Here is a 23,686-nt window from a genome sequence, read left to right as displayed (position 1 = left end):
GGTGGGTGGAGAAAGTGGACAAGTAACTATCTTCCCTTCCTTACAGCACTTCAACTGATTTACCTCTGAGCAAGGCACTAAGCATCTCGCATTTGGCAAAGAAAGAAATTTGATAATTTAGTCTAAATGAGGAGAGGTCCCTTAAAAATCTAGTTTTTCTATTTTTAAATGTTCTATTCTTAGGATTTCCTCTATGGTGGAATCCCCCACCTCCCATCCCTCTTCTTACCTTTTTGCCTCCACTAGTAGAGCACATCAGATGTACTTGTCCAAACATGCAGTGAAATTTGTGGATTAGCAGTTGCCTCTATTGCTTCAAATCATCTCAGCTTTCCCTCTGCTGCTAAGGGGGGAAAGGGCAGAAATGATAAGAAGAAAGACATGGAAACACATAAACACATGCTGCTTAAACTTCCTTAGTCTGGTCCTGCTGGAAGTGTCAAAATCCCTAAAACAGGTTCTGTCATTCATATTTTGCAATGCTTTTATCAGGCAAACTGGGACTGTGGTCACTTTTAAAACAGTACAAGGTGGGTGTTCCTCTTTAATTAATTCCAGATCTGTTTAAGCACATCAGCTGACTAAACATCCGTGCTGTAATTTAAACTGCTTAGCTGTACTATGATCTAAGAAAAGTTAGAAGTGAAAGAATGCATTAAGGTGCAATTTCCTCTGCCCGTTACTGCCGGAACATTCCAAGTCAAAAAAAAAAGAGGAGAACAAGAAAGGAAAACAGTTCAATCTATTACCTTCAATGGTTGGCCATGAAGCTTGCAGTTTATATTTTTAAGTTTAAAGGGAAGCTGAAGACATTATAATCAAGTTTTATCTGAACATACACTCACCAAATACTCGCCCCTAAAAATGCAGTATACATTTGTCATTCACCCCCAAACAGAGCACTGTTTGTTGACATCAGGATGAGTTGCACTCATTTCAGGTTTGTCATGTAAAAATAGCTTAATTCAAAATTGGTTTGTGTGACATAAACACACGTGTAATGATAGGATGTCATTGAATATTCTACTCTGTGACATATTCCACAATCATTCTCTGTAGACTTTTGTTCATTGTCCACCAAACAATCTAATTGTTGCCATGGATACTGTATTTTTTATCTACATTGAATTAGGGATTTAGCCAATTGTTGCTCTGTCAGTTTGTTTGTTTTTATTGTTAAACTTTAAGGTGGTTTGTCTTAAAGACACTTGACAGTATCTTTTGGTTGCTTATATGAACATTTTTTTCTCTGTTCCAAAATAGGACTAGGGATCAGAAATCACTTAGAGTGTAGTACACATATTCTTAAAGATAAGAGATTGAGTGTTTGTAATGTGTGAAGTCCCTTTTTCCTGAGAAATGTTCAGCACAGACACCTACACATTCCTGGCAGCACAAGGCATAACTTGTTACCGAGGCTCTTCACAGAGCTGTGTTAAGGTGAATGCAGGCGCACACCAGACTGTGTGCATCGAGAGGGGCATCGTTGATTTAGGACATTACTCAGAGGGGGAGAGACGGGGGGAATGGGAGAGTCTCCCCTGGCTGCATTAGTAGAGCCTCCAGCCTTTGTTATTCCTTTTGATCAAATCTCTGTGAAAGATGAGTGTCATGCCCTCTTCCAGCCAGCTGTGAGGGGACTGCCCTGTGACTCGGAGGGGGTAGACATGTCTGAGTCTGCTCGTGTGAAAGGACACACACACCTCTGTCTGTGTACAATTGTGTGTTTTTTTTTCTGTGTAGGCTAGGGAGAGAGCAGGCAGCTCCTAAGGTGAGAATGCTGAGTGGGAGGTTCTCATTCCAATCCCCTGTGCCCAGTTTCAAAACACTCCCCTACACACCCACTCACACACACACCCACACACACACACATTTGCACTGAACATCTTGAGTAGTTTAGAGGGAGTCCGCTGCAACATTGGGGGTGAAAAAGCAGAATAGGCGCATGTGTATATGCATTCCAGAATAAAGCATAGTAACTCCTTTTTCTTTTGAGTGAACGCTTGTGGCTGTGTATGAGGGCGTGTATGTTCTTATGAGCGAAGAAGAGAGAATGTGTGTCTGTTGCTGAAGGAGCCGCTGCTGGGAGTGATAGCTCTTTTGCTTTAGTACTTGTGCGGACAGGAGAGCTGGAAGTAGTTGTTTTGTGGAACTCTCAGAAAATGGCAAACTGCACCGTATCCTTCGAATCATCCCACTAAGTGACAATGGCCGAGGTAAGAGATGGACTGCTTTTCACTTTAATCCTCTGTCAGCTCTGGCACTTCTCAATTTGCCTGCTCATATGATCATGATTTGTTCACACAGTTTCAATTCTTTACAACAAAAAAAAACACTGAAAAACTCTGTTAATTATTAATAAATGTTCTCCTACCAATTTATCGAATGTTAATTGCTTCCTAAATATGAGCAGCTTAACAAAACCTTAGAAAAAATTTTAAAAGAAAAAAACGGTAAAAGAATGAACAATCTAATGGATGCAGCTGACATTGCAGAATTCTTTGAAAGTCCCTAAAAACACATCTTTATGTGTTAGAGGCCTCACATATGGTACCTTTACATATCAGAAGAATATAATAAAGTAATTTTAACTACTATGTGCAGATTGGGTGGATTCTCTCAAAGGTTCAAGAAAATCTCTTAACCTAAATGACTAGTCTGTTTCTGTCTTTACCACTAAAGTAATTTTGTCTCTATATTTGTTATTTTTATTTTGCATTTTGTTATTCCATTCATTGGTTTAATAAATGTGTAATGTATGATTTTGTAGTTACGAATTTCTTTACTTAGTGATGTTAGCAATCTTTAATGTGAACAACAACTTAAGTCATTGTTTAAAATCCTATGGTTTGTTTGTAATAATAGTAATAAAGGGGAGTGTAACACACACACTTCTTACCTTGAACTGTTTGTTATCTGACGAATCTTCACTCAGTCTGCTTGCAGTTTAGACAGCAGAGCCACTTGGGCTCCTGTTGCCTCTTGGTCACTGGGCACAGCTTGTGGATATGTATTTATTTGGTTGCAGACATAATATAAAACATTTCTAAGCTGTCTGCATCATAGTGAAACACTCCTTATGCCCATCTTTGTTAAAGCAGCAATGTTTCATTTGCTGTCAGAAGTTAAAAGATACAACAAACTGTGGTAACGATGGATTTATTATGAAAATGTTGGGAATAATCACTGAAAATAAAAATGTTCTTTCTCTGATCTCTCAAATACACTTAATTCTTCAATTACAAATTTAAAATATAATAATGTAAGTTTTAGCCATACCTCATTTTTAAAACAATCCATTTATAAATTCCTTAAAATATACTGATTTTGTTTCTTTGCACCGTGCTTTTTAACATTTCAGATAAAAACAGAGGAATTCTGAATATTTAACAAAATTTCCCCAAAACGGAGAAACACAAGAAAAATTTATAAAACATGAGAAAATTGTAAAAATGCATTCTGGTCACCAGGTTGCCATTTCCACTTCTCAGAGTCTAATATTACACCGATTCACACAATGTTTACATAATTGTAGGCGTGAGAGAGAAAGTAAGAGATGTGATTACAGCTGCCTCACATATTTTATTTGTCTCACTCTTTCCATACTTGTTTTTTGGGTGTGAAAGGCGGCTGATGTTGACTAAAAACTTCATCGGTGAATGGATGAGGGGCAGTGCATTTGCTCCAGCCTTTTACCCCCTCGAGCATCTCCTTGAGCCGTTATCTGCCCCCACTGGCCCCAGAATAACTCTGTAACACCCCCCACATACACACACACACAGATTAAGCTCCACACGGGGTTTGTGTGTGTGTGTGTGTGTGTGTGTGTGTGTGTGTGTGTGTGTGTGTGTATTTGTTGCATCTGCTCAACGCTGCCACCAAAAGGCTTGTAAGGCTTTGTCAGCCAGATGTGATAGGATTGTCAAGAGGCAGGCGAGGAGAGGGGGAGATCTGATGTAAATAAGAGCATAGCTGGAAACCAAACTCTTGCAGACTTAGTGTACTAACATGTTCCCCTCATTTACTCTTTCTCTGAGCCAAACACTCCCTCCGCATTCCTAATGACAAGCAACCAACACCAGAAAGTCATCCAAACTTTGCCTTGCCCTCTTTCATCCTCACACTCATATCTTTGTCTCTTTTAAATTAGTTTTTTTGAGGAGGCCAGTTTTTTTTTCATGGATCTTCAGGTAAATCTGTGCTGTCTTTTGTCTGTTTCAGTTTTGGAGCACGTAAAGATTTATTTGTGTGTGTCGGCTTGTGCTTGACTGCAGGATAAGTTTGAAATAATGAGTTTTGCATGCAGTCTATAGGCTGTATGGACTGTTAGGCATAAATGCAGCCTGTCACTACTTGCTGTTGCCCAGGCTTTACTGGTTTTGTCTTTTTCTTCTTTCATTTACTCCTTGTGTTTTTTACTAATATCAATACATTTTTTTCTTGTTTTCTTTTATGCAGTTTTAATGCAGGTCAGAGATAGCCAGGCTGAATGAGTTTTTATATATAAATTATATACACTTTTGTTTTTGTAACTGTTCTAACTGTGAAGTAAAACAAAAATATAGATTTAACCTGACTTTAGCTGTCCTTTACATTTACTACAGTAAATACAAATATCCAGTGGGACAAATGCATTTATCATTTAAAGGATGGTACTAATGTTTCCTAGTTTGATAACTAGGATCCGTTAGGAATCAATGTGTTGATGTGGATGTATGATTCAATTGAATTTACCTTTCCTTTTTTTATAAAGTGCTTTGAAACAAAGTGTTGTGAATTGGTTCTATATAAATTAACTGATTTGAATTAAATTTGGAAATGTATAGTTTTCAGTTGATCATATAATTTTTTGTTATTTAATGGCATGAAATATAGACAAAGTTCCTGCACAACATCATAATATGATGGCCTTATGTAAATAATTATATAAGTCTAACTTAAAACTTTCAAATTTAGACAAACAAATCTGTAAGGTTTACATTATACAATTTTAAACTTTATTATTATTGTAATTCCTATTTTTTAATACATATGACAACAATTTGGATTACTCATCTGTCAGATTGCAATTTTCTGTACAATTAATTATTTTATAACTGTAACCAATCCATATTTTAGTGTTTAAAAATAATGTACATCTAGAACTGCGTTCTTAGTTCCTTGTTTATAGCAAATCTGTAACTGTACAGAATCTAATAATAACTTACTTGCATCACTTAGTTTAATTTAATTAAATTGTTCTGTTGGTTGTTTAATTGCCTTTTAACTGGTTGTAAAATGTGTTCGGCTGTGTCTGTGTTCATCTTCCTCTGAACTGCTGGGTGTCTTAGTATAATTTATTCTATGGCTTCCTCACCTCTGTTTTCCCATAGAGAGAAAGGTGATGTGAAGCTGGTGCTTACTGATTAGACTTCCACCACGTTAGGCCAACAAGTCCCTGTCTATTTGTTAGCTGTCTCTGTCCAAGCAGCTGTTTACTTTGCTTGACTCTCTGAAGTTGTTTACAAAGATTTTAATAGAAACGTGCAAGACCCACAGATTGTAAGGTATCAGCCACAGGTGGGTCATGAACATATCAGGATCTTTTTATGGCATAATGTCCTTTTTCCACCTTTGACAGTTGTTCATTATTAACCATGGTCTCCAGCTATCCATCCGTCCATCCTACACAACATAACCCGTGTGCAATCTCTCAAAAAGAAGCTTTTGCCTGCAACAAAAACGCAACCATTGACAGTTTCAAGATTAGCAGCACTGAGACATACATAAAACCTGGTTACTTTTTCCTCTTAAATATAAACAATAATGCTGAGCATTTGGATTAGATCTGCCAATTCTGCATAAATATTTCACATAAACTATAGAGATAAAGACATTCTGCAAAGTCAGGACTGTAACACCTAATAGTATAAGACAGAAAACAACAACTGACAAAATGCTATTTTATTTCTCCACCTTTTAAACAACAGGATATCAGTGTTAACATTTTTCAATGTCTCCACACACACACACACACACACACACAAGGACATTTAATAGACTTGCATTCAATAACTCCATTTATGCCTAACAGTGATACTTAGCCTAACATAAACCCTAAAAGTTTGATTGTTTTTATTTCCATTTTTCTCTTTTTTCAGTGTTTCTGCTTTTCATTCACTGATCACAGATTTACTCCAGACACTGATTGTCATTTGTTAAACAAACTGTAGACATGTCTGTGATTAGTAGTACTGTTAATGACAGATATGCTTAATGTGACCAAGGTGAATGGGGGGTGGGGGTAGGGTCTTGCTGATGTACTTCAGTGATGTAAAAAAAGCTGCACCAAGTTAGGTTTTGAAAGTAAAGAAGGACCAGGATCATTTTGTGCAATTAGTCTTCTTGTCATTAGCTTCATTGATGCATATGAACAGCTATGGCTTTGTTGTGACAATGACAAAGAGAAAGAGACAGGGCAGGACATTTGCTGCCATACATCATTCTTATCTTCATCATCTTCTTCTCCTTCAGCTCAGGAACTCATGAAATGAATCACTAATTAAGACAAAACATCTGTAAGAACACAGGTTTATAATGTGTGTGTGGGGGTGCTTGTGTGTATGGGACCACAAATCACCTGATTTAGTTGTATATTAAAGGGGAGCAGCAGCACGGTGTGTGTGCAACTGCAGTGTTTCAGGATTAGTCTAATTGGGCTGTGTTAGGTCTGGCTGCTCTGTAATGATGGGATTACGCCTCTGAGAGATGAGCAAAGGTGGTTTTACACCTCACCAGTTGTGTCAAGTAACATCGGTTTTCTAGGCCAGACACAGAAACTGATCAAGAAAAAAAAGAAGGTTGCTACTACTACTACTACTGAAAGTTACTCATTGTATATCAAGGCCAGGCATCTGCCACCAACTTCATCCTTGGTCAGTTTTATGCACACTAATGATCCAAGGTGAAATTATGTGTCTTCAGATTACAAGGACAAGCCCAGCTTCAATGACAGAACCAAGTTAATGACTAAATGAGAAGGAGGAGGTTCCCAACCCATCCACCCACACTTTACTCTTTCTCTGGCTGGGAAGAGAGATCAAGCACCAGCAAAGAGCTAAGCATTCTGCTCATGTATACCAAAACTCAACTGATCATCTATTATAGATGCAGAGGGAGAGAGGGGCTGGAGTATAGCCATCCCAAGGTTTTCAGCATGTACCGCTAAGAACATCAGCTTTAATCATAAATCTGATGATGCTTTCTCACTTCCTGCTATGGAATAGTTTAGAAAAAGAAAAAAAAAATCTTTTTATTATGGCATCAGAATGCAACTCTTTAAAAGTTGCTTGTATATAGCCTGCTTTTAATTATATTTGTTTCAGTTCTCTCCACTTTGCTTTCCTAAAATAACATCCTGAAATATCTGCATCAGTCATAAAACAGATTGGCAGAGAAGCTCAAAGATAAAATGCACAGAGCTGCATGTATGTATGTTCAGGAAGTTTTGTATCTGTTTGTTGCTGCAAAGAGATGTCCTGCAGTAATCCTGAAACAATTCTTCTTCCACTCTTAGAAAACCAAGCAATGAGCGATCCACACAGGAAACTAAATGATTTGAAGCTTTTATGTCCTTTAGCAGTCTGATAGCTGTACATTTTTCATGTCACTTTGTAGAGTAAGCACTACTACAGTCACAAACACATTTTTCACAGCAAAAGAAGGAAAGGAGTGCTAGTATGTTTCATTCCCCCATCTTTATAAGTGTGCCTTCTGGATTAATTTAAAATAGATTAAATCTCCAACATTATGTCCACAATTCATAATCTATTATTTTGGGGTTTTAGGATGGACTCAAATAGAGGCAAAACAGAGGTAAAAAGGTGAAGTTAAGTGTCTTTAACAAAGAAATAATCTAAACTTACACTTGTGAATGGATGATACAAAGGGAAAACAGGACATTATACTGGCATGGAAAAAATGAGGCAAAGTAACAGAACTTGGAGCGGGCAGACAAACAGGAGTGAAAACAACCTGAGAGCTTATATACAGTGGAGAAAAAAGGAGAATGGCATAGCATGCAGGTGAGAGTTTACAGTTGGACATTAGGGACAGCTTAGACCAATGAAGGCTGAGTGGACTGGTGGAGAGAACAGTAAAAGAATAAGAGCAGACAGAAATCTAACATAGAACAACAATATAAAATTAACATAAGAATGAACCGAGAGCCTAATCTACAATGAATGAACTAAAATGGCAGCATTAAGAGAACATAACAACAGGGAAGAAATAGAAATAATAATAAAAAAAACTAAAACACCTAACACTGGAGGATTATGACACAACACTGATCTTTAACAGAAATAACTGAACAAATTGATTTTATATGTGTTTACTTTTTAAATTTTTGTCATTATTATAATTTACAGGCTATCTGCTGTACCTTGGTGAACTGTAGCTGTGACAACTTTAAGTCCGGGAAGCTGAAAAGGAGGCAGTGTGAAAACTGCAAACATGGCTGGGTAGCACATGGTAAGAACTGGAACAATAGTTTTACCATAGAAAAACCAACATATTAGAGATAAAATACAATAGAAAATATATGCAGTTGTCATAGTTTGGGGTTTGTGTGGACCAAAATGCAGAGACAGGCGAGGAGACGGCATGGCGAGCAGAAATATGATTTATTTTAAATCCAATCTCTGGCAAAGCAGAACGCAGGCAGGCAAGGTGTAACAGAGAGTATGCAGGAGTCCAGGTCAGACAGAGTACAAGAAACAATAAACGAGTTTGACTAAGGGAAGTTAACGCAACAAACCAGCAAGGAACAAGGAAAACAGACCAACTAATATACAGAGGGTAATCAATGTGGAACAAAAGACAGGTAATCAATAGAACATGGGACAGTTGTGACATGGGAAGCAGGGAGGCTGAAGGACAGGTGAAACTAATACAAAGACTAAACCATGGGAGAAAGGACTAATTAACAAACTCAGAGAAACTGACCTAAGCAAACTATAACAACCTGGCAAATAAGAATTAACAAAAGAAACCCTAACTACAAAAGTAAACAAACCTAAACCAACACTGACTGAACTAACTGGGAAGGAAGCAGAGAAAGCGAGGACTAGAATAAATGTAAACCCAAACGTAAACAATAACTAAAGCTAACCTATCAGGAGGGACTGGAAGAATAGAGATTAACTTGAGGAACTAGGCTAGAAAGGACTACAATTATAAAGGGAACTAACACGTAAATAATAACTGAAGGGGGAACTAATGACAAGGAGTAGCAGAGGAAAGAAACTAATAAACTAGAAGATTACAAAGAGAACAAATACCTAACCATAAATAAACACAGAGATACTAAACGGGAAACTAAACTAGAGAACCCAAGGAAGCCAGAGAACTATAATAATAATAATAATCATCATCATCATCAAGAGAAAACTATACCAGTAATAAATAAATAAGAAAGGAACACCAAGGGAACTATGGGGGAGGAGAGAGAGAACTACAAAGAACACTAGGAGGCAGGAGAGAGAAAAAGCTATCAGGGAGCAGAAATAAATAAACAAACATGACTACAAAACCCAAAATAGAAACATCTAGCCGAAAAGTAAACAAACACAAAACCACAAAGACCAAAATGGCAGATCCTAAAAGCAGTATATTTTGCGAGTCTTTTAGGTTTCTCTTTAAAAAAGAGAGAGATGAATGGGACATGGTTTAGATTGTTCACTGGTTCTGTCAGCTGGTCACTTCTTATATAATGTTCACTTTAGTGGTTACTTGTCACAAAATACTCTTCAGCAGGTAGAAATATGCACTTTAAATCCAACATGATTGTAAGCAGAAACCTTTTTTTGAGAGCATAATTTAATATTTATCACAATGCAAATGTAGCCCTCTTGAAGATTTACAGTTTTATACAATAATTCTTTCTTAGAGCTACAACTGAAAAGCAAATAAACATGTCATGGAAAAAGAGCTGTTGATGGAAGCATGGGATCTTTCTGTCTTCCTGCACTTTTCTTAAAAGCACCCTTCGCTATTTTAACTGTTCAACCACAATACTACAGTTTCCACGGCATCTTTACTTAGCAATTTTGAGATTCATGTTTGACACTGATGAGGAGGAACATTTGAGTATTTATCTCTTTGGGATTTCATATGTGATATGTAAGAAACCAAAGTGCTATACTGCTAGTATTACATGGGAAGAAATCTCATTAGGTTTTGGACACAACCATATGAATTTTGCAGTGTATTTTAAAAGGCCCTACAGAATTTCCCAACCATAAAGGACTATGAAATGAATAAGTTGAAAGTTCAAACAGCCTGAGTAAAGATTCAGAAAAAAGGCATCTGCCCTTTTTGTGAAAATAGGTCATATATAGTGTATATCATTAAAACTATGAAAATGCATTTGTAGTGAACTCTGAGCAGTGCAGAGCATTTTGCAGGAAAAGATGGTGGACATCTTAGGCTGAATATATGTTTATTGTTTCTTTCTTTGCTGTACAAAAACCTTTCAGGATACAAGTGGCCCCTTTCAATTAAGCTAAAGTTTAGGTGGAATTCTTTAGTATTTCTGGACTGACACAATCAGTATATGATGTTATAAGGGGTCATGAGGCCTAAATAAATATGATCTATTCATAGCTCCTAGTAAAGTACACATTTCATTGTCCTCAGTTTCAACAAAATTTTCATTCAGTGCACTTTTATAAAGTAAATACATTTAAATAATTTATGTTAATAGTTTATGTTGCATACATTTTTGGTATAAAGTGAAGTATTTGTACTCTGATTTTTTTTACTTACTATCTGAAACATTTTCCAACACTATTATTTGTTGCTCTTTACTCTTATTTTATGACAATGTTTGTTGCAGAATTATTTCATTCAATCTAATACAGTAAAATTTGATACACTTATTCTAGCCCTGAGCAAGCTGAAGGTGCACCACATGTTCCAGAGCAGCCAGGTGGAGATCGTGCACTCCAATGTGGTGTTCGATATCTGCAGCCTGATGCTGTACGGCACTGAAGCCATCCCAATCCGGCTCAAAATCCTCCTAGACCGTCTTTTCTCTGTCCTCAAACAGGAGGAGGTCATTCAGATCCTCAGTGCACTGGACTGGACATTCCAGGACTACATTAGAGGATATGTGCTCCAGGTAAGTGGTGTGGAGAAGGCCTTTCTAAATGTTGTTAGGTGGCTGAGTGGAAACAATTAATTTAATCCAATTTCTGCAGACCGACAACTAACAGAGTAATTTTACCTCATGCTCAAGAACAGCTTAGGCGCCTCACTTATAGGGATGTCACCATTAGTCGGTGTAATCGACAAGCTCAACTGTTAAAAACTGTCTATGCCAGATTTTATTGTCAGCAGTTATATAGTACCATGTCAGTGTAGCTTTTATAACTGTAATACACCTCAGGAAACTGGTGAAAGCATCGTGCCAAAAGACAGTGCTTTTGTCTGCTAGCAAGCTAAATGCTGACTTTACAAAGCACTGCTGCAATACAAGAGCATCAATGCAAGAGCTACGGAGTTATGCGCCAACTCTGGAATGCTAAGTTTTGCTGAGTTAAAACTCACTAGAAAACTCACCATAGAATTATGCACTATGTGGTGCATAATTCTTTGTGCCGCAACTTTTACTGACACACATTGGACATGTCACACTGATTGCAATGAGACAGATCAATGAACTGTGCTGCTGTGGGTAGGCTAGTTTTATGTTTAGAATGTATGGAGCTTGCAAATAGAAAAAGTCGAGAGAAGAATCACTTGGCACACCGCCTTGAAGAGGTGCTCGAAAGCTAGACTCCTCCGATGTCAGTTGTTGTACCATAATAGATATATTATTATACATATTTTTTGACATGTGACTCTCACAGTGACTCTCACAGCCGATTTTCTGTGGGTTGAAATAGTGCATCAACCTTTTAATGTTCAGTTCAATTCTGTTTATATAGCGCCAATTCAGAGCAATTGTTTTCTCAAGGCACAAGAAAATTCAATTAAGTCGAATCATACAAACAGATTCCAAGGAGTGCATTGAGTTGTTAGCAGCAGCAGCTCAGCCGATGTCCCCCTCCAGGAAGATGTCACAGCTAAACACAGAGCCAGGTCAGATGTAGCTTCTAGAAAGAGAAAAAACAGAGAGAACATAAAGTTAAAAGCTGAAATAACAGCAAATAACACAAAATTTGAGAGTAGTATGAGAGAGAGTAGTGAAGAGAATGAAAGTGGTCATTGTGTTTTTATATTCTCTAGGAGAGAACAAATAAGATTTAAACCAGCCTAGTGCTGTTCCTTTGATCCCTACAGCATATTCCAGCCTTTCCAAGAGAATATTGTGATCGACTGTATCAACTAAAGCACTGAGATCTAACAGACCTGTGCAATGATGAGCTCTGAAACCTGACTGAAACTCTTCAAACAGATCATTGCTGTGTAAATGCTCACACATTTGAAACTAATTTCTCAATAATTTTAGTTATAAATGAAAAATTGGATATAGGTCTGTATTTAGTAAATCATCTTGATCAAGTGAAGGTTTCTTAAGTAAAGGTTTAATTGCAGCTTCCTTAAAAGCTTGTGGTACATATCCATTTACTAAGGATAGATTAATTATATTTAAAATGGGGCTGTAATCAAAGGGAACACTTCCTTAAATAACTTAGTTGGGATTGGGTATAAAAAGAGAGCATATACAGTTAGTCACGGTGAAAGCTCAGCCAATGGCAAGGTCTAGGAGAGAAACAGGGTTAAACACTGAAAGACGGGGCCAAGTGTATCATCTGTAGAAGTGGGTCACGGGGGTAGCTGGTGCCTATCTCCAGCAGTCTATGGGCGAGAGGCAGGGTACACCCTGGACAGGTCGCCAGTCCATCGCAGGGCAACACACATACAACCATGCACGCACTCATTCATACACCTAAGGGAAATTTAGAGTTACCAATTAACCTAACAGGCATCTGTAGAAGGAGAAAATAAATGCCCCTTTGCCACAAGCTCTTTTTAGGCGGCACAGGTCCACTCTACTTGGTCTCACTCTACTCGTACTTTGCCGCTATTAACATTACTGTGTGACATTGTCACACAGTAAAGTAAAGTAATCTGCATGAAACAATAAAAAATAATTAATACATCGAAAATAAAAACATAAATACACAAAACAAATAATGTTTGTATTATCGTCTATGCAAGAATGTCATATATGTTTTTTTCATGTATAAAATGATCCACTGGCATAATTATCTGGATCACAGCCCAGCCAGAACTTATAAATTAAGGCTCAGGGGTTCTGATGTGAAGGGGTGTGGCAGAAGGGAAGAGAAGAGATGCTGCTGTCTGGACTGGTAAATCTCCAAAGATTGCCAGAAGAAGTTATTATTTTAGGCTTTATGAGGAAGTTTTTGTCTCAGCCATGGCAACAACAGGGAAAAGACTTTAAAGCGTAAAACTGGGGACTATTGACCGTTGTAAAGTTAGTTTTAGGTTGGATATTCGATATTCATGCTTTGCAGATTCACCATGGTCTTCCTCCCGTTGGACCCGATGCAGGCAGTTTGATTTACGAGCAGCTGCTCTCTGCCTGTTCCCTCTTCCTGCAGACACTGGTTCACTAAAGGACCATAAATACATTTCTGAACCAACCATGCTGTTTCATGTTGGTATTGTTTTGTCTATTTTGGGGGAAATGTTTGTGCATCTGAACAGCTGGTTTTATGTGTGATCAGCTGATTTTGGATGTTATTAAATACAGCGCTCTGCCTGCATGTAATTCAGAAAGCTGATGTGTCCTTTTTCGTTCAGCCTTCAGGCATGGTATATGATTTATAAATAGGAAAACTATACTTCGATTTGACCTGCTCCAGCCATTGTGGTCCTTAATATTATTGTAGTGACTTGAGTTTTTATTGCCTGCACTACCTCTTGAAAACATTCTCATTTCTCCTAGACCCATGGCCAATCTGTAAACAGCAGTCTGTTCAAGTCACATGTAGTGCCTACTCAGGACTGGTCATACCAGCCAGTGGAAAAGGGGTCATCAACCAATGTCCCCCTCCAGGAAGGTATTACATCTAAACACAGAACCAGGCCAGGTGTTGATTCTAGCAAGAGAAAAAATAAAGAGAGAACATTGAGTTAAGGGCTGTAGAGACAGCAAATAATGCAACATTCGAGAGTAGTAGAAAAATGTGGCAGAGTGAGGGAAACTGGTTATTATGTCCTCCAGCAGCCTAAGCCTATAGCAGCATAACTACAGAGATAGCTCAGGATAATCTAAGCCACTCTAACTATAAGCTTTATCAAAAAGGAAAGTTATAAGCCTAGCCTTAAAGGTAGACAGGGTGTCTGCCTCACGGACTAAAACTGGGAACTGGTTCCACAGGAGAGGAGCCTGATAACTAAAGGAACAAATCCATTATCTGAGGCTAGGAGAATATCATTAGTGATTTTCACTAGTGCTGTTTCCATGCTATGATGAGCTATGAAACCTGACTGAACCTCTTCAAACAAGTCCATTATCTCAAGCCAGGAGAATATCTAAAAGCAAGCTAGTTGACAGCGTTGCCTGGGTTAGGGACAAAGTCGTCTTAGATGGGCCCCCACCCACAGAATTCTATAACTAGTAGAAATGCAACTAATATTGTAAGAAATGATGATACAGTATTCATACATAAATCACATACTGCACTTTAAAGAGTCTCCTCCTACCATGTTTCCAAAATGACTTTGACAAAGCAACTTTATTTTATGATAGATATTTTTATTTGAAATGTGTAACTGCAAGAAACATAGTGAGATAACTGTTCATGTTAATTTATGTAAGAATGGAGGGAATTACTGTTTTAATAAAACTATTGCATGTAAACATATAGCACGGACATTGTCTCCATTTTAATACATATTTCATTAATATATAGCCATACATGGTTCATGCATATATAGCATGAACCATGTATGCATGGTTCATGCATATATTGCAGTATATTGAAAAATATAAGCACTACTTTCCCATATATGGAATTGTATTCTGTAATATTTTTCTTCATATTATACAATATTGCAACATATTTTTGTTTCGTCCCTAGACACATAAAATATGCTTCCAGTTTACTGCTGTGCAACCCTCATTTCAGGCAAGTCTCCAGGCTGAGCTGATAGATTTGTAAATATGTCTTTTGCTTCAGAATTTCACTGAAGCTGAAGCCAAGCCGACTGAGAGCCAGGCTGCCATCTCTTTTACAGGACAAGATCTCACTTCAATTTGTGCATCATCAAGAATTCAAGTTGGGCTACATTTCATTTATGTTAGCTCATTTAATCGCAAATGTAGAGTCCAAATCCTCAACCAACACCCAATGAATGCACTGTGATAAAATATTAATCCCGGTTATGGCATGAGGCCACTCCTCACTTTCAAAGCTTCTCAAAGTCACATGTGATTTATGCTGGCTTGAGAAAGCAAGGAGACCTGCTTGATCAGTGATGCTCTGTCTGATAACCCATGTGGTAGCATGTGTTTGTGAGGCATGCTATGCACAGTTTTACTTTTGCATGTATCTAGGAGTGTGTATGTGCATAAACATGGTCCAATGTTCCAGTGTGTGATTGTGTGCATTATTTGGCGTAACAGTGCAGATAATGAAGATAAATGACCTGAAACAGTTTGTCTGTGTAATGAGGGTTTTCAGGGGTCTGCACTGCCCACTTATTCTAATTCCGTTCTCTAGCCTTGCTGCCAATCTTTTTTGTGTGTCATATAAGCAGCTGCATGAATATCTATGAGCAATTCAACATACAGTTTTAATGGTGCTGATAATATCACTCTCTCCCTTTTCACTTTTTTCTTTAATCAATAGGATAGGGATAATCAATATTATCCCTCACCCGTTTCCAGCACCTTGTTCCTTGTTTTTCTGCTCTGTCTGTAGGATGTTGCTGGCAAGGTGTTGGACCGGTGGGCCATCATGACCTTTGAGGAGGAGATTGCAACACTGCAGCAGTTTTTGCGTTTTGGTGAAACCAAATCAATTGTGGAGCTTATGGTTTTACAGGACAATGAGGGGCAGGCAGTGTTGGTTCCAAGCACACGCACAAACTCAGATATCCGCACCTTTATTGAGCGGAACACTCCTCGCTCCCCTGCCAATCTCTCCACAACTAAAGTTGAAAAGATTAGTGGCAACAGCATGCATCACTTTGAGGACTTTATCAATAGCATGGCCTTCATGCTTCCATTCCAAATGTTAGGCTCTGTGCCTGCACCTGTTTTAGGCTCTCCACTGGGGGCAATGCAACATCAACACCAGCAATACCAACTGCACCAGCAACCACATGGTACTTCAGTTGAGCAGCAGATTCAGACGAAAGATGAAGTGGGGGACAATCTTGGTAGAGACAACCCCCTGTATCTTTCACATCCATCAGAGAGCAGCCTGCTAGGTTCCAGCTCTATCTCATACACATCTGATTTGGACCAAACTGGAGAAAGAACAATAGACACATACTCCACAACCGCAAAGATTGAGGCTGAGGATTTCACCAACAGTGACAACTACTCAGATGGATCATCCACACCATGCACGCCATCAATGACGTCTGATGTCCCACAGATTTCACCTGAGGGAAAGCTGCGCTCTCTGGACAGTAATGGACGCCACACTGGAGGGGTCTTAGGGGGTGGAGGCTCTGTGAAGAAGGGTCGTGTATTTTGTAATGCTTGTGAGAAAACATTTTATGACAAAGGCACACTGAAAATTCATTATAATGCAGTTCACCTAAAGATTAAACACAAGTGTACCATTGAAGGCTGCAACATGGTGTTCAGCTCGCTGCGCAGTCGCAATCGGCACAGTGCCAACCCAAACCCACGGCTACACATGCCCATGAACCGAAACAACAGAGACAAAGATTTACGGGGAAGCTTGTCTGCTGATGAATGTTTACAAGGAGAAAAGAGAGCTGACTATAGCAATAACATTTCCATCTCTTCCTCAGAAAGCTGTAAGTCACCACCCAGCTATGTGGTGAGCCATGTAGACTCTGTTCCTAAGCTCCACAGCAGTTCCTTTTCCAGCATGGGCCAGACTGGCATCCTCTTCCCTAACTTGAAAACAGTACAGCCAGTCTTGCCTTTCTACCGAAGTCTGGTAACCCCAGAAGAACTTGCCAACACCCCAGGGACATTACCTTCTCTTCCAATTTTATCGTCTTCTGTATCTGTTAAACCCATCTCAGCACCTGAACCCTGTATGGCAGATGTTATACCAAAGAAAAAATCCCGGAAGTCAAGTATGCCGATAAAAATAGAGAAGGAGATAATAGAGCAGGATGAGCACATGGGTAAGGGAAGCAACTCTGAGAAGGAGGTTCCCCTGCGGTGTAGAAACAAAGATGAGTGTGATTGTAACCAAGAAGAACAGCATATGTGTAATAAAAAGCCTGACAAACAGACGGAGGCAAGAGAGGATTTTGCTGACAAAGAAAAGGAAAGGTCCTTTGCTAGAAACTCAATAGAAATTAATGATAAACCAGACAGACCAGGACAAAATGAAACAGGGGTCATCACCATTTCACCATACCCATTAGAAAAGAGGCCCTTGGGTAGCCACAAAACCTCGGTAGGTAAGAAATCCACTTGCAGTGAAGAAAGAGCTGATGGGGAACATTCAGGCTCATTGCATACACCCAACAAGATCCCAGATCATAAATGGAAGGAAGTTAGGCACATGTTGACTAATGGGGTTGGTCTCCTGTTAAATGAGAAGGAAGGGGTTGAAAGATGTACAGAAGATTATGGGGTCTCAGGGTTGTCCCACCTTGAACCTAATGCTAACCTGCCACACCACTGTGAGATCTGCAGTAAGACCTTTAAAAATCCTTACAGTGTCAAGATGCACTACCAAAACATCCACTTGAAGGAGATGCACATGTGCACAATGGATGGCTGCAATGCTGCCTTCCCATCCCGCAGAAGTCGAGACAGGTGAGGCGACCTCGTGTTTTTCTTTGTGTTCTAAGTGAAAACATCAAATGGGTTCTAGTTAGTTCAGGGGGGAGAAACACCTTCATTTTCCTAATCTAAATTGTGAAGTTCCCATTGTGCTTTTCCATGTTCATGTACACAAAGCTTGTTGTTCCTTGCTGATAGGCATGTGTTTTGTGTATTTTGGGATGGATTGCATTACATTATACTGATTGCTTCTATTTCCATAACAAAAGGGGGAAAATATGTTGGTTTTTGTACTAGTTGAAAGAAAAAGAAGAAATAAGGTTATGGAAGTGCCACAGAAATGTCGCAGCAATGACCTATAATAATGCTATGCTACGCAAATGTCTGTATCGTAAAGGTCAACTAACCTGAGTATGCTGAATTTACAGCAATACAGTCTAGTTTCTGTTCAGTACAGCTAATTTGATATATTTGGGGGGATTAGACCTTAGGTTCCAGATGGTCAACTGATCATTAAAAACATACAGTTTTAAATAGAAAATGATGCCATAGCAAACGTAATCCTGTCCTTATGCAGTACCACACTACAATTTCTACACCATTCAACTCAATACATAACCCCATTAAAAATGGAGGCACATCAACAGAGACGCATATTTCAAAGACATTACTGGACAAAGTGTTCCACAAAATGCACTGCTTTTTTTCAGGTTTCCCAAGTGTCAGAGGCAGCTCAGAGAGGTGTTGGTCTTTGCAGCTTTATAATAGAACTTCATTAACTCAATTCACTAAGTTAAACACAAATTAATATTTGTTACACAAACAGTTTTTAAGCCTTTAAGCCTTTAATTTTAAGCCTTTAATTATGATGATTTTCTGCATCCAGCCAATGAAAACACAGCATTTAAGATTAGAATTTAACATCAGATGAATAACATTTTTAATGCAGAAATGTGGGCTTACAGGTTGTATTTAAAAAAAAAGGCTCTTTTAATCTGAGAAGCAAGCCTCATCGAATGGCATATTGTAATTTAGTGACAATGACAGTGTATGTGCACTTGAATGAAAAAGGTGATTCTATATAGGGTTCTTGAATAGAGAATTCTGGTCATCAATTTAGGTTTTCCAAAGCACAAAACCCTCCATCAAATCTGTAACAAGTTTCAGAAGAAAATATAAGAATTATTTGTCTACATATATAAAATGTCGTATTGTCACAACTGGTGCTCAGGGGTAAGATTTGTGGTGTCAGGATACTGGGGAACCCAAGCAATTAAGTAGATCCCCCATGAGTTACCCAGAACGCAGTTTGTTTTTATATCTGGGGTCCCTGAAGTTCTGCAAAAAGTCTTTTGAGTAGAAAAAGCTTCCGTTGAGTTCGGGGCAAGGTTATCGGCACCTTATAGAAACTGTGACATACAGGTCAGCCTAAATTCATTCCCATGGCAGATTTAGGTTTACAGGTAATTTTTTTTTTTTTACCAGCATATTTCTTTTTAACAGTAACAGTAATGTTTTGAAGTAGCCCAGCCAGAGTCCCACCTTGAATTTGGTAGAGAAACCGATGTTGAGGGAGCTAAAGATGTATAAACATGTTTTACAAAAGTTTCACTATTGAAAAGACACATAAGTTTAAACGTAAATAAAAACAAAAAAATCATTTTGTTGAAAATTGTTTTTTCTTTTTTTTTGCAACACTATGTTTTATTATGTTGAGAAAGATGCCAGTTCCATTTCCTCTCAGAAACAATCTTCTCTGTGGAATGAAAGTAATTTTAGGAATAAATTGTCCAGATGTGTGAATAATGCTTTACTCAATGACTGTTAGCTTACCTAAAATATGTGGTTTTATAAGATGAAATTGTGAACAATTATGTATCACTAAAACATTTCAGTGTGTTAGCGGTGAAAAGAAGCTTGGGTCAATACACTCAAATTCTATTCTTTATTAACAAAACTACGACACTGATGTCATCTGCACAGAGTTTGGATAAGCTGGACATGAAAGATAGCTAATATGAAAACACCATGGGATTATTTACATTTATTTCTTTATTTACAGACACAGTGCAAATTTGAACCTGCATCACAAGCTGCTGATCAAAGACTCACTCAGCCTGGACGCCCTCCCCTTCTCACCCTCATCACATTGCAGAGACAGAGACTCTGATGGTCAGGAGCCTTGTCAAAACCAACAGGACTTGTTGCATCAAGACCCAACCTGTCAGACCTCTGTCATCACCCAAGAACACAACTGCATGGGACTGGGGTTTACTATGAGCAAAGCACCTGCTGCGCTTACCAGTGGTGAGACATCCCCTATACCAGAGTTGGAGGGACTTGGAGAAGGAGATGGTGGTGGAAATGGGAATGATGAGACAGTCCTTGACCTGAGCACCTCAACCTCTGTTCTATTCAGTGGCAGTGGTAGCGCTAAGTCTTCCTGGGACTCAGATGGAGCTGAGAGTGATGAAGGGGAGGCAGGTGAAGCGGATGAGGAGGTACTCCCCATAGAGGAAAGTGATGAAAGCTGTGATGGGATGGGTGTGGGGAGGTCAGAGGGTGATGAGTTGGCATTTGGGGGACACAGGAATCTAGACTGTAGCAGGAGCGGAAAAAACAGACTTCATGGGGGGGGTTCTCCGATTACATGCCACATCTGCCAAAAAGTGTACAGCAACAAAGGTACATTCAGAGCTCATTACAAGACTGTCCATCTGCGACTGCTTCATAAATGTAAGGTCCCTGGTTGTGACACATCCTTCTCCTCTGTACGTAGCAGAAACAGACACAGTCAGAACCCAAACCTGCACAAGAATCTATGTGTTAACTCAGGGGCCATAGTCCAATAGGAGTAAAAATCAGAGCTCAAATGGCAGCAAACTGGTGATCTTTCTTTTAATTTTATGGGGAGGGGGGACAGAGTGAAGGCTCACTAAATAGCACTTTTTAAATATTAACATCACAATTCACCAAAATACTGTACATTTGGAAAACGAAAAATTTGGTGAAAATAATATTCAGTTAGGAATTCATTTGTTGTGTAAAATGAAAATAGATATACATTCCTGCCATTGTTTACTCATCAAGCAAAGTATAATCAGTGTCTATAAAGAATCGTCTGCATTAGCATTTGTAGTCTTGTTGTTAAGTGGAACTGATCTCTCTTACTGTATTCTTTTATCCTGATGTTCCAGTTGAGAGCATTAAAAAATGTTTTCTGTGCTGCATTGTCCCACTTGTTCTCCCCATGATAGCTGAATCAGGAAACTCTATTACTGAAGGGAATTGTTTTGCTATAAATTTATTAAAATTGTTCTTTGGTAGCTCACACATGTCATTTAATTAATCAGAAAAGTATTTCAAACAGTATTTTAGTTTAAAGGTTCTAGTGTTGTGGGTGTGACCATATTTGCTGTTATCTGATAGATCTTTACAGTTCTGTGTTTTATGCTGCCTACATCGACCAAAGATTTTCCTTCTCCTTCATAATCTCTTTCATATTTTCTGAGGCATATGCAGGATTCAAGGGGCTTCATTAATTAAGCCTGAGCACTGAGAGCCTGATGAAATTCAAGTGCTCATTTACTTTGTGATGAACAACAGTAATAAAGTGTGCCGATTGCTGGAGAACAATAAAATTAAGAAAGAAATGTAGAAAATTGGTACTAGGGTAAACAATCCTCTCTGTTTCCGTGGCATGCTTGTGAGGAAATCTACTCCTTGGACTGTTTTAAGCAGAGGTGTGGCTCTTGTATAGTTTGTGTTTCACAGTAAGCTGACTGAGTGGACAATCTGCAACAAAATGCTGGGTCTAGAGGCAAGAAGCATGTACTGTGAAGTCGAACACTGAACACTGAAAATAAATATGGGGAAAATACAATTCATCACTGGCCCCACTCACCCTATAAATAAATGGAACTGATGAATAAAACATTTACTAAGTTGGATATTCTGCGAATAGAGTAACTTTTTGTCTCAAGAAATCAAAATATATACTGCATTATCAAGGAACAGTGTTGTTCGGATAATTCCACAATAGTTTTGCTCTGTTTCACACATTTTTGTATTCTGTATTTAAATTCAAAGGACCAGATTGAGATACCATTCTTTTCTTTACAGGGATTTGTTTAAAAATGAGAGAGCAAAACTGATAGTTGTTACCAGTACACAGTTAAATAAAAAGCCATATGTTTGGAGGATTCACTTTTCTTTTTTATTCATAAGATTCTGAAATCATTGAATAAACACCATCGCTTATGAGCTAACAGGTATGCATTCACACCCGCAAACACATTTAAAAATAGAAAATTGTGCATATAAATCAAATGAACATAATGTTTTGTTGAAAATTATAACTTACTTCTCCTCTTTTGGGAGCTCTTTTATAGTGCTGGATCACCATTAAACTTCTGTTAAGCTTTTCCACAATCATTTCATCAGCCATAATGTTGTGCATCAAGGTCATCGCTGCAACGACTCTAAACTAGGACATTAGCAGCATGATGTTTTAGGACACCACATGTAGTGAACCATGTCATCACAGAAACATTCATCTGCAATAAACATTTGGGACCACTTATAGAAACAGAATTTGTTTCTATAATTTAGAATTAGGTGACCAGCATGGAGTAAGAACGTTGATGTTATGTCAGACATAAACAACAACAAATTTGCATTCAAATCCATTTTATTTGGCATTTCCTGAAAAATTAAGATGTCCACAGTAAAGTCTGAATAGAACTTCAGGAGCAAAGGTGAAAAGAAACATTTGAAGATCAGTGTCCTGATTTTACATAATGTACTAACAAAATTTTGTGAAACGCATGTTTTCATGTCTTACTATTATTATTATTTATGAGGCAGTGGCCTTTATTGATGTAATTAGGTTGAAAACAGGCAAAGACGAAAGGGGAAAAACACATTCTCAAGGTTGGGACTGAAACCCTGGATGGCTGTGGAGAAGACTAACAGCCACCATTCTACTGCTACACCACTCGCTGCCCCCATAATGTTTTTTTTTTACTTAAAAAAGAGCTGAAATATGTACAAATTTTCATGCAATATTTTTATCATTTTTTTAAAACAATGTTTTTGGGTCTTTTTAACTTAAAATTCAAGAATAAAGAAACAGAGTAGATCACAATGTTTTTATAGCTATATGGTCTTACTGACAAGAACAAAAAGGGGATGAGATGTTCAACATTGACACCTTCTGTGCTACACCAGCAGGGCAGGTAAGGAAGATAGACATAGCAGACATAAAAACATTTTATTGCACACGCATAAATACAGTAGATAGGACATTACTTTTTTTTCCAGAACTGCAACATCCAGCAGAGCCTCTGCCTTAATATTGGGATTCAGGACCACGGGGCAGTAGCTAGAGTCAAAAATGATTTTGATGATTATTTTATGAACTACAGCAAAAAAAAATAACTTCTTGAAACTAAAACCTTCAGCTGAATGACACTCCTCTCTTTTTGCAGATTTCCTCATTCCCACAACCTTCTTGCCCTACTTGTTCTCCCCCATTCTATGTAGTGTTTGGAAGAACAGAAGTAATTTGCTGTCCATCTGGTTCCTGTGCTGGACAGTAACAGCTCAAAATATTCCTCAGCTTCCTAAGTACCCATGGGTGATCCATTCTATCTGCTTCTCACTGCATAATACTCCAGTTCCACTCCCTCCCCCCATTGATCCTCAGACCCGGGTCGAAAATAG

The 23,686-nt window shown here is 38.3% G+C and overlaps 1 protein-coding gene across 3 annotated transcripts; it reads left to right on the top strand.

The window, feature by feature from the left end:
* Nucleotides 1–1,894: 1,894 nt before the first annotated feature.
* Nucleotides 1,895–22,168, top strand: bnc1 (basonuclin 1). 3 transcript variants are annotated; one of them, XM_047362668.1, is made up of 5 exons: nt 1,895–2,216; nt 8,409–8,511; nt 10,926–11,161; nt 15,942–17,995; nt 20,025–22,168. In XM_047362668.1, exons 1-5 carry the CDS (start codon nt 2,208–2,210, stop codon nt 20,812–20,814), a joined length of 3,192 nt encoding a protein of 1,063 aa, XP_047218624.1. In that variant the 5' UTR covers nt 1,895–2,207; the 3' UTR covers nt 20,815–22,168. The 3 variants fall into 3 exon arrangements, with proteins under 3 accessions (XP_047218624.1, XP_047218625.1, XP_047218626.1); XM_047362669.1 differs by lacking the exon at nt 1,895–2,216 and having other exon boundaries at nt 8,452–8,511; nt 11,090–11,161; XM_047362670.1 differs by lacking the exons at nt 1,895–2,216; nt 8,409–8,511; nt 10,926–11,161 and adding an exon at nt 13,972–14,075 and having other exon boundaries at nt 20,025–21,912.
* Nucleotides 22,169–23,686: the final 1,518 nt, after the last annotated feature.

Source organism: Girardinichthys multiradiatus, chromosome 4 (genome assembly GCF_021462225.1).
Source record: "Girardinichthys multiradiatus isolate DD_20200921_A chromosome 4, DD_fGirMul_XY1, whole genome shotgun sequence".
Taxonomy (NCBI): Eukaryota; Metazoa; Chordata; class Actinopteri; order Cyprinodontiformes; family Goodeidae; genus Girardinichthys; species Girardinichthys multiradiatus.
Note: the sequence above shows the minus strand (reverse complement) of the source record. Positions and strands in the feature narration are given on the sequence as shown.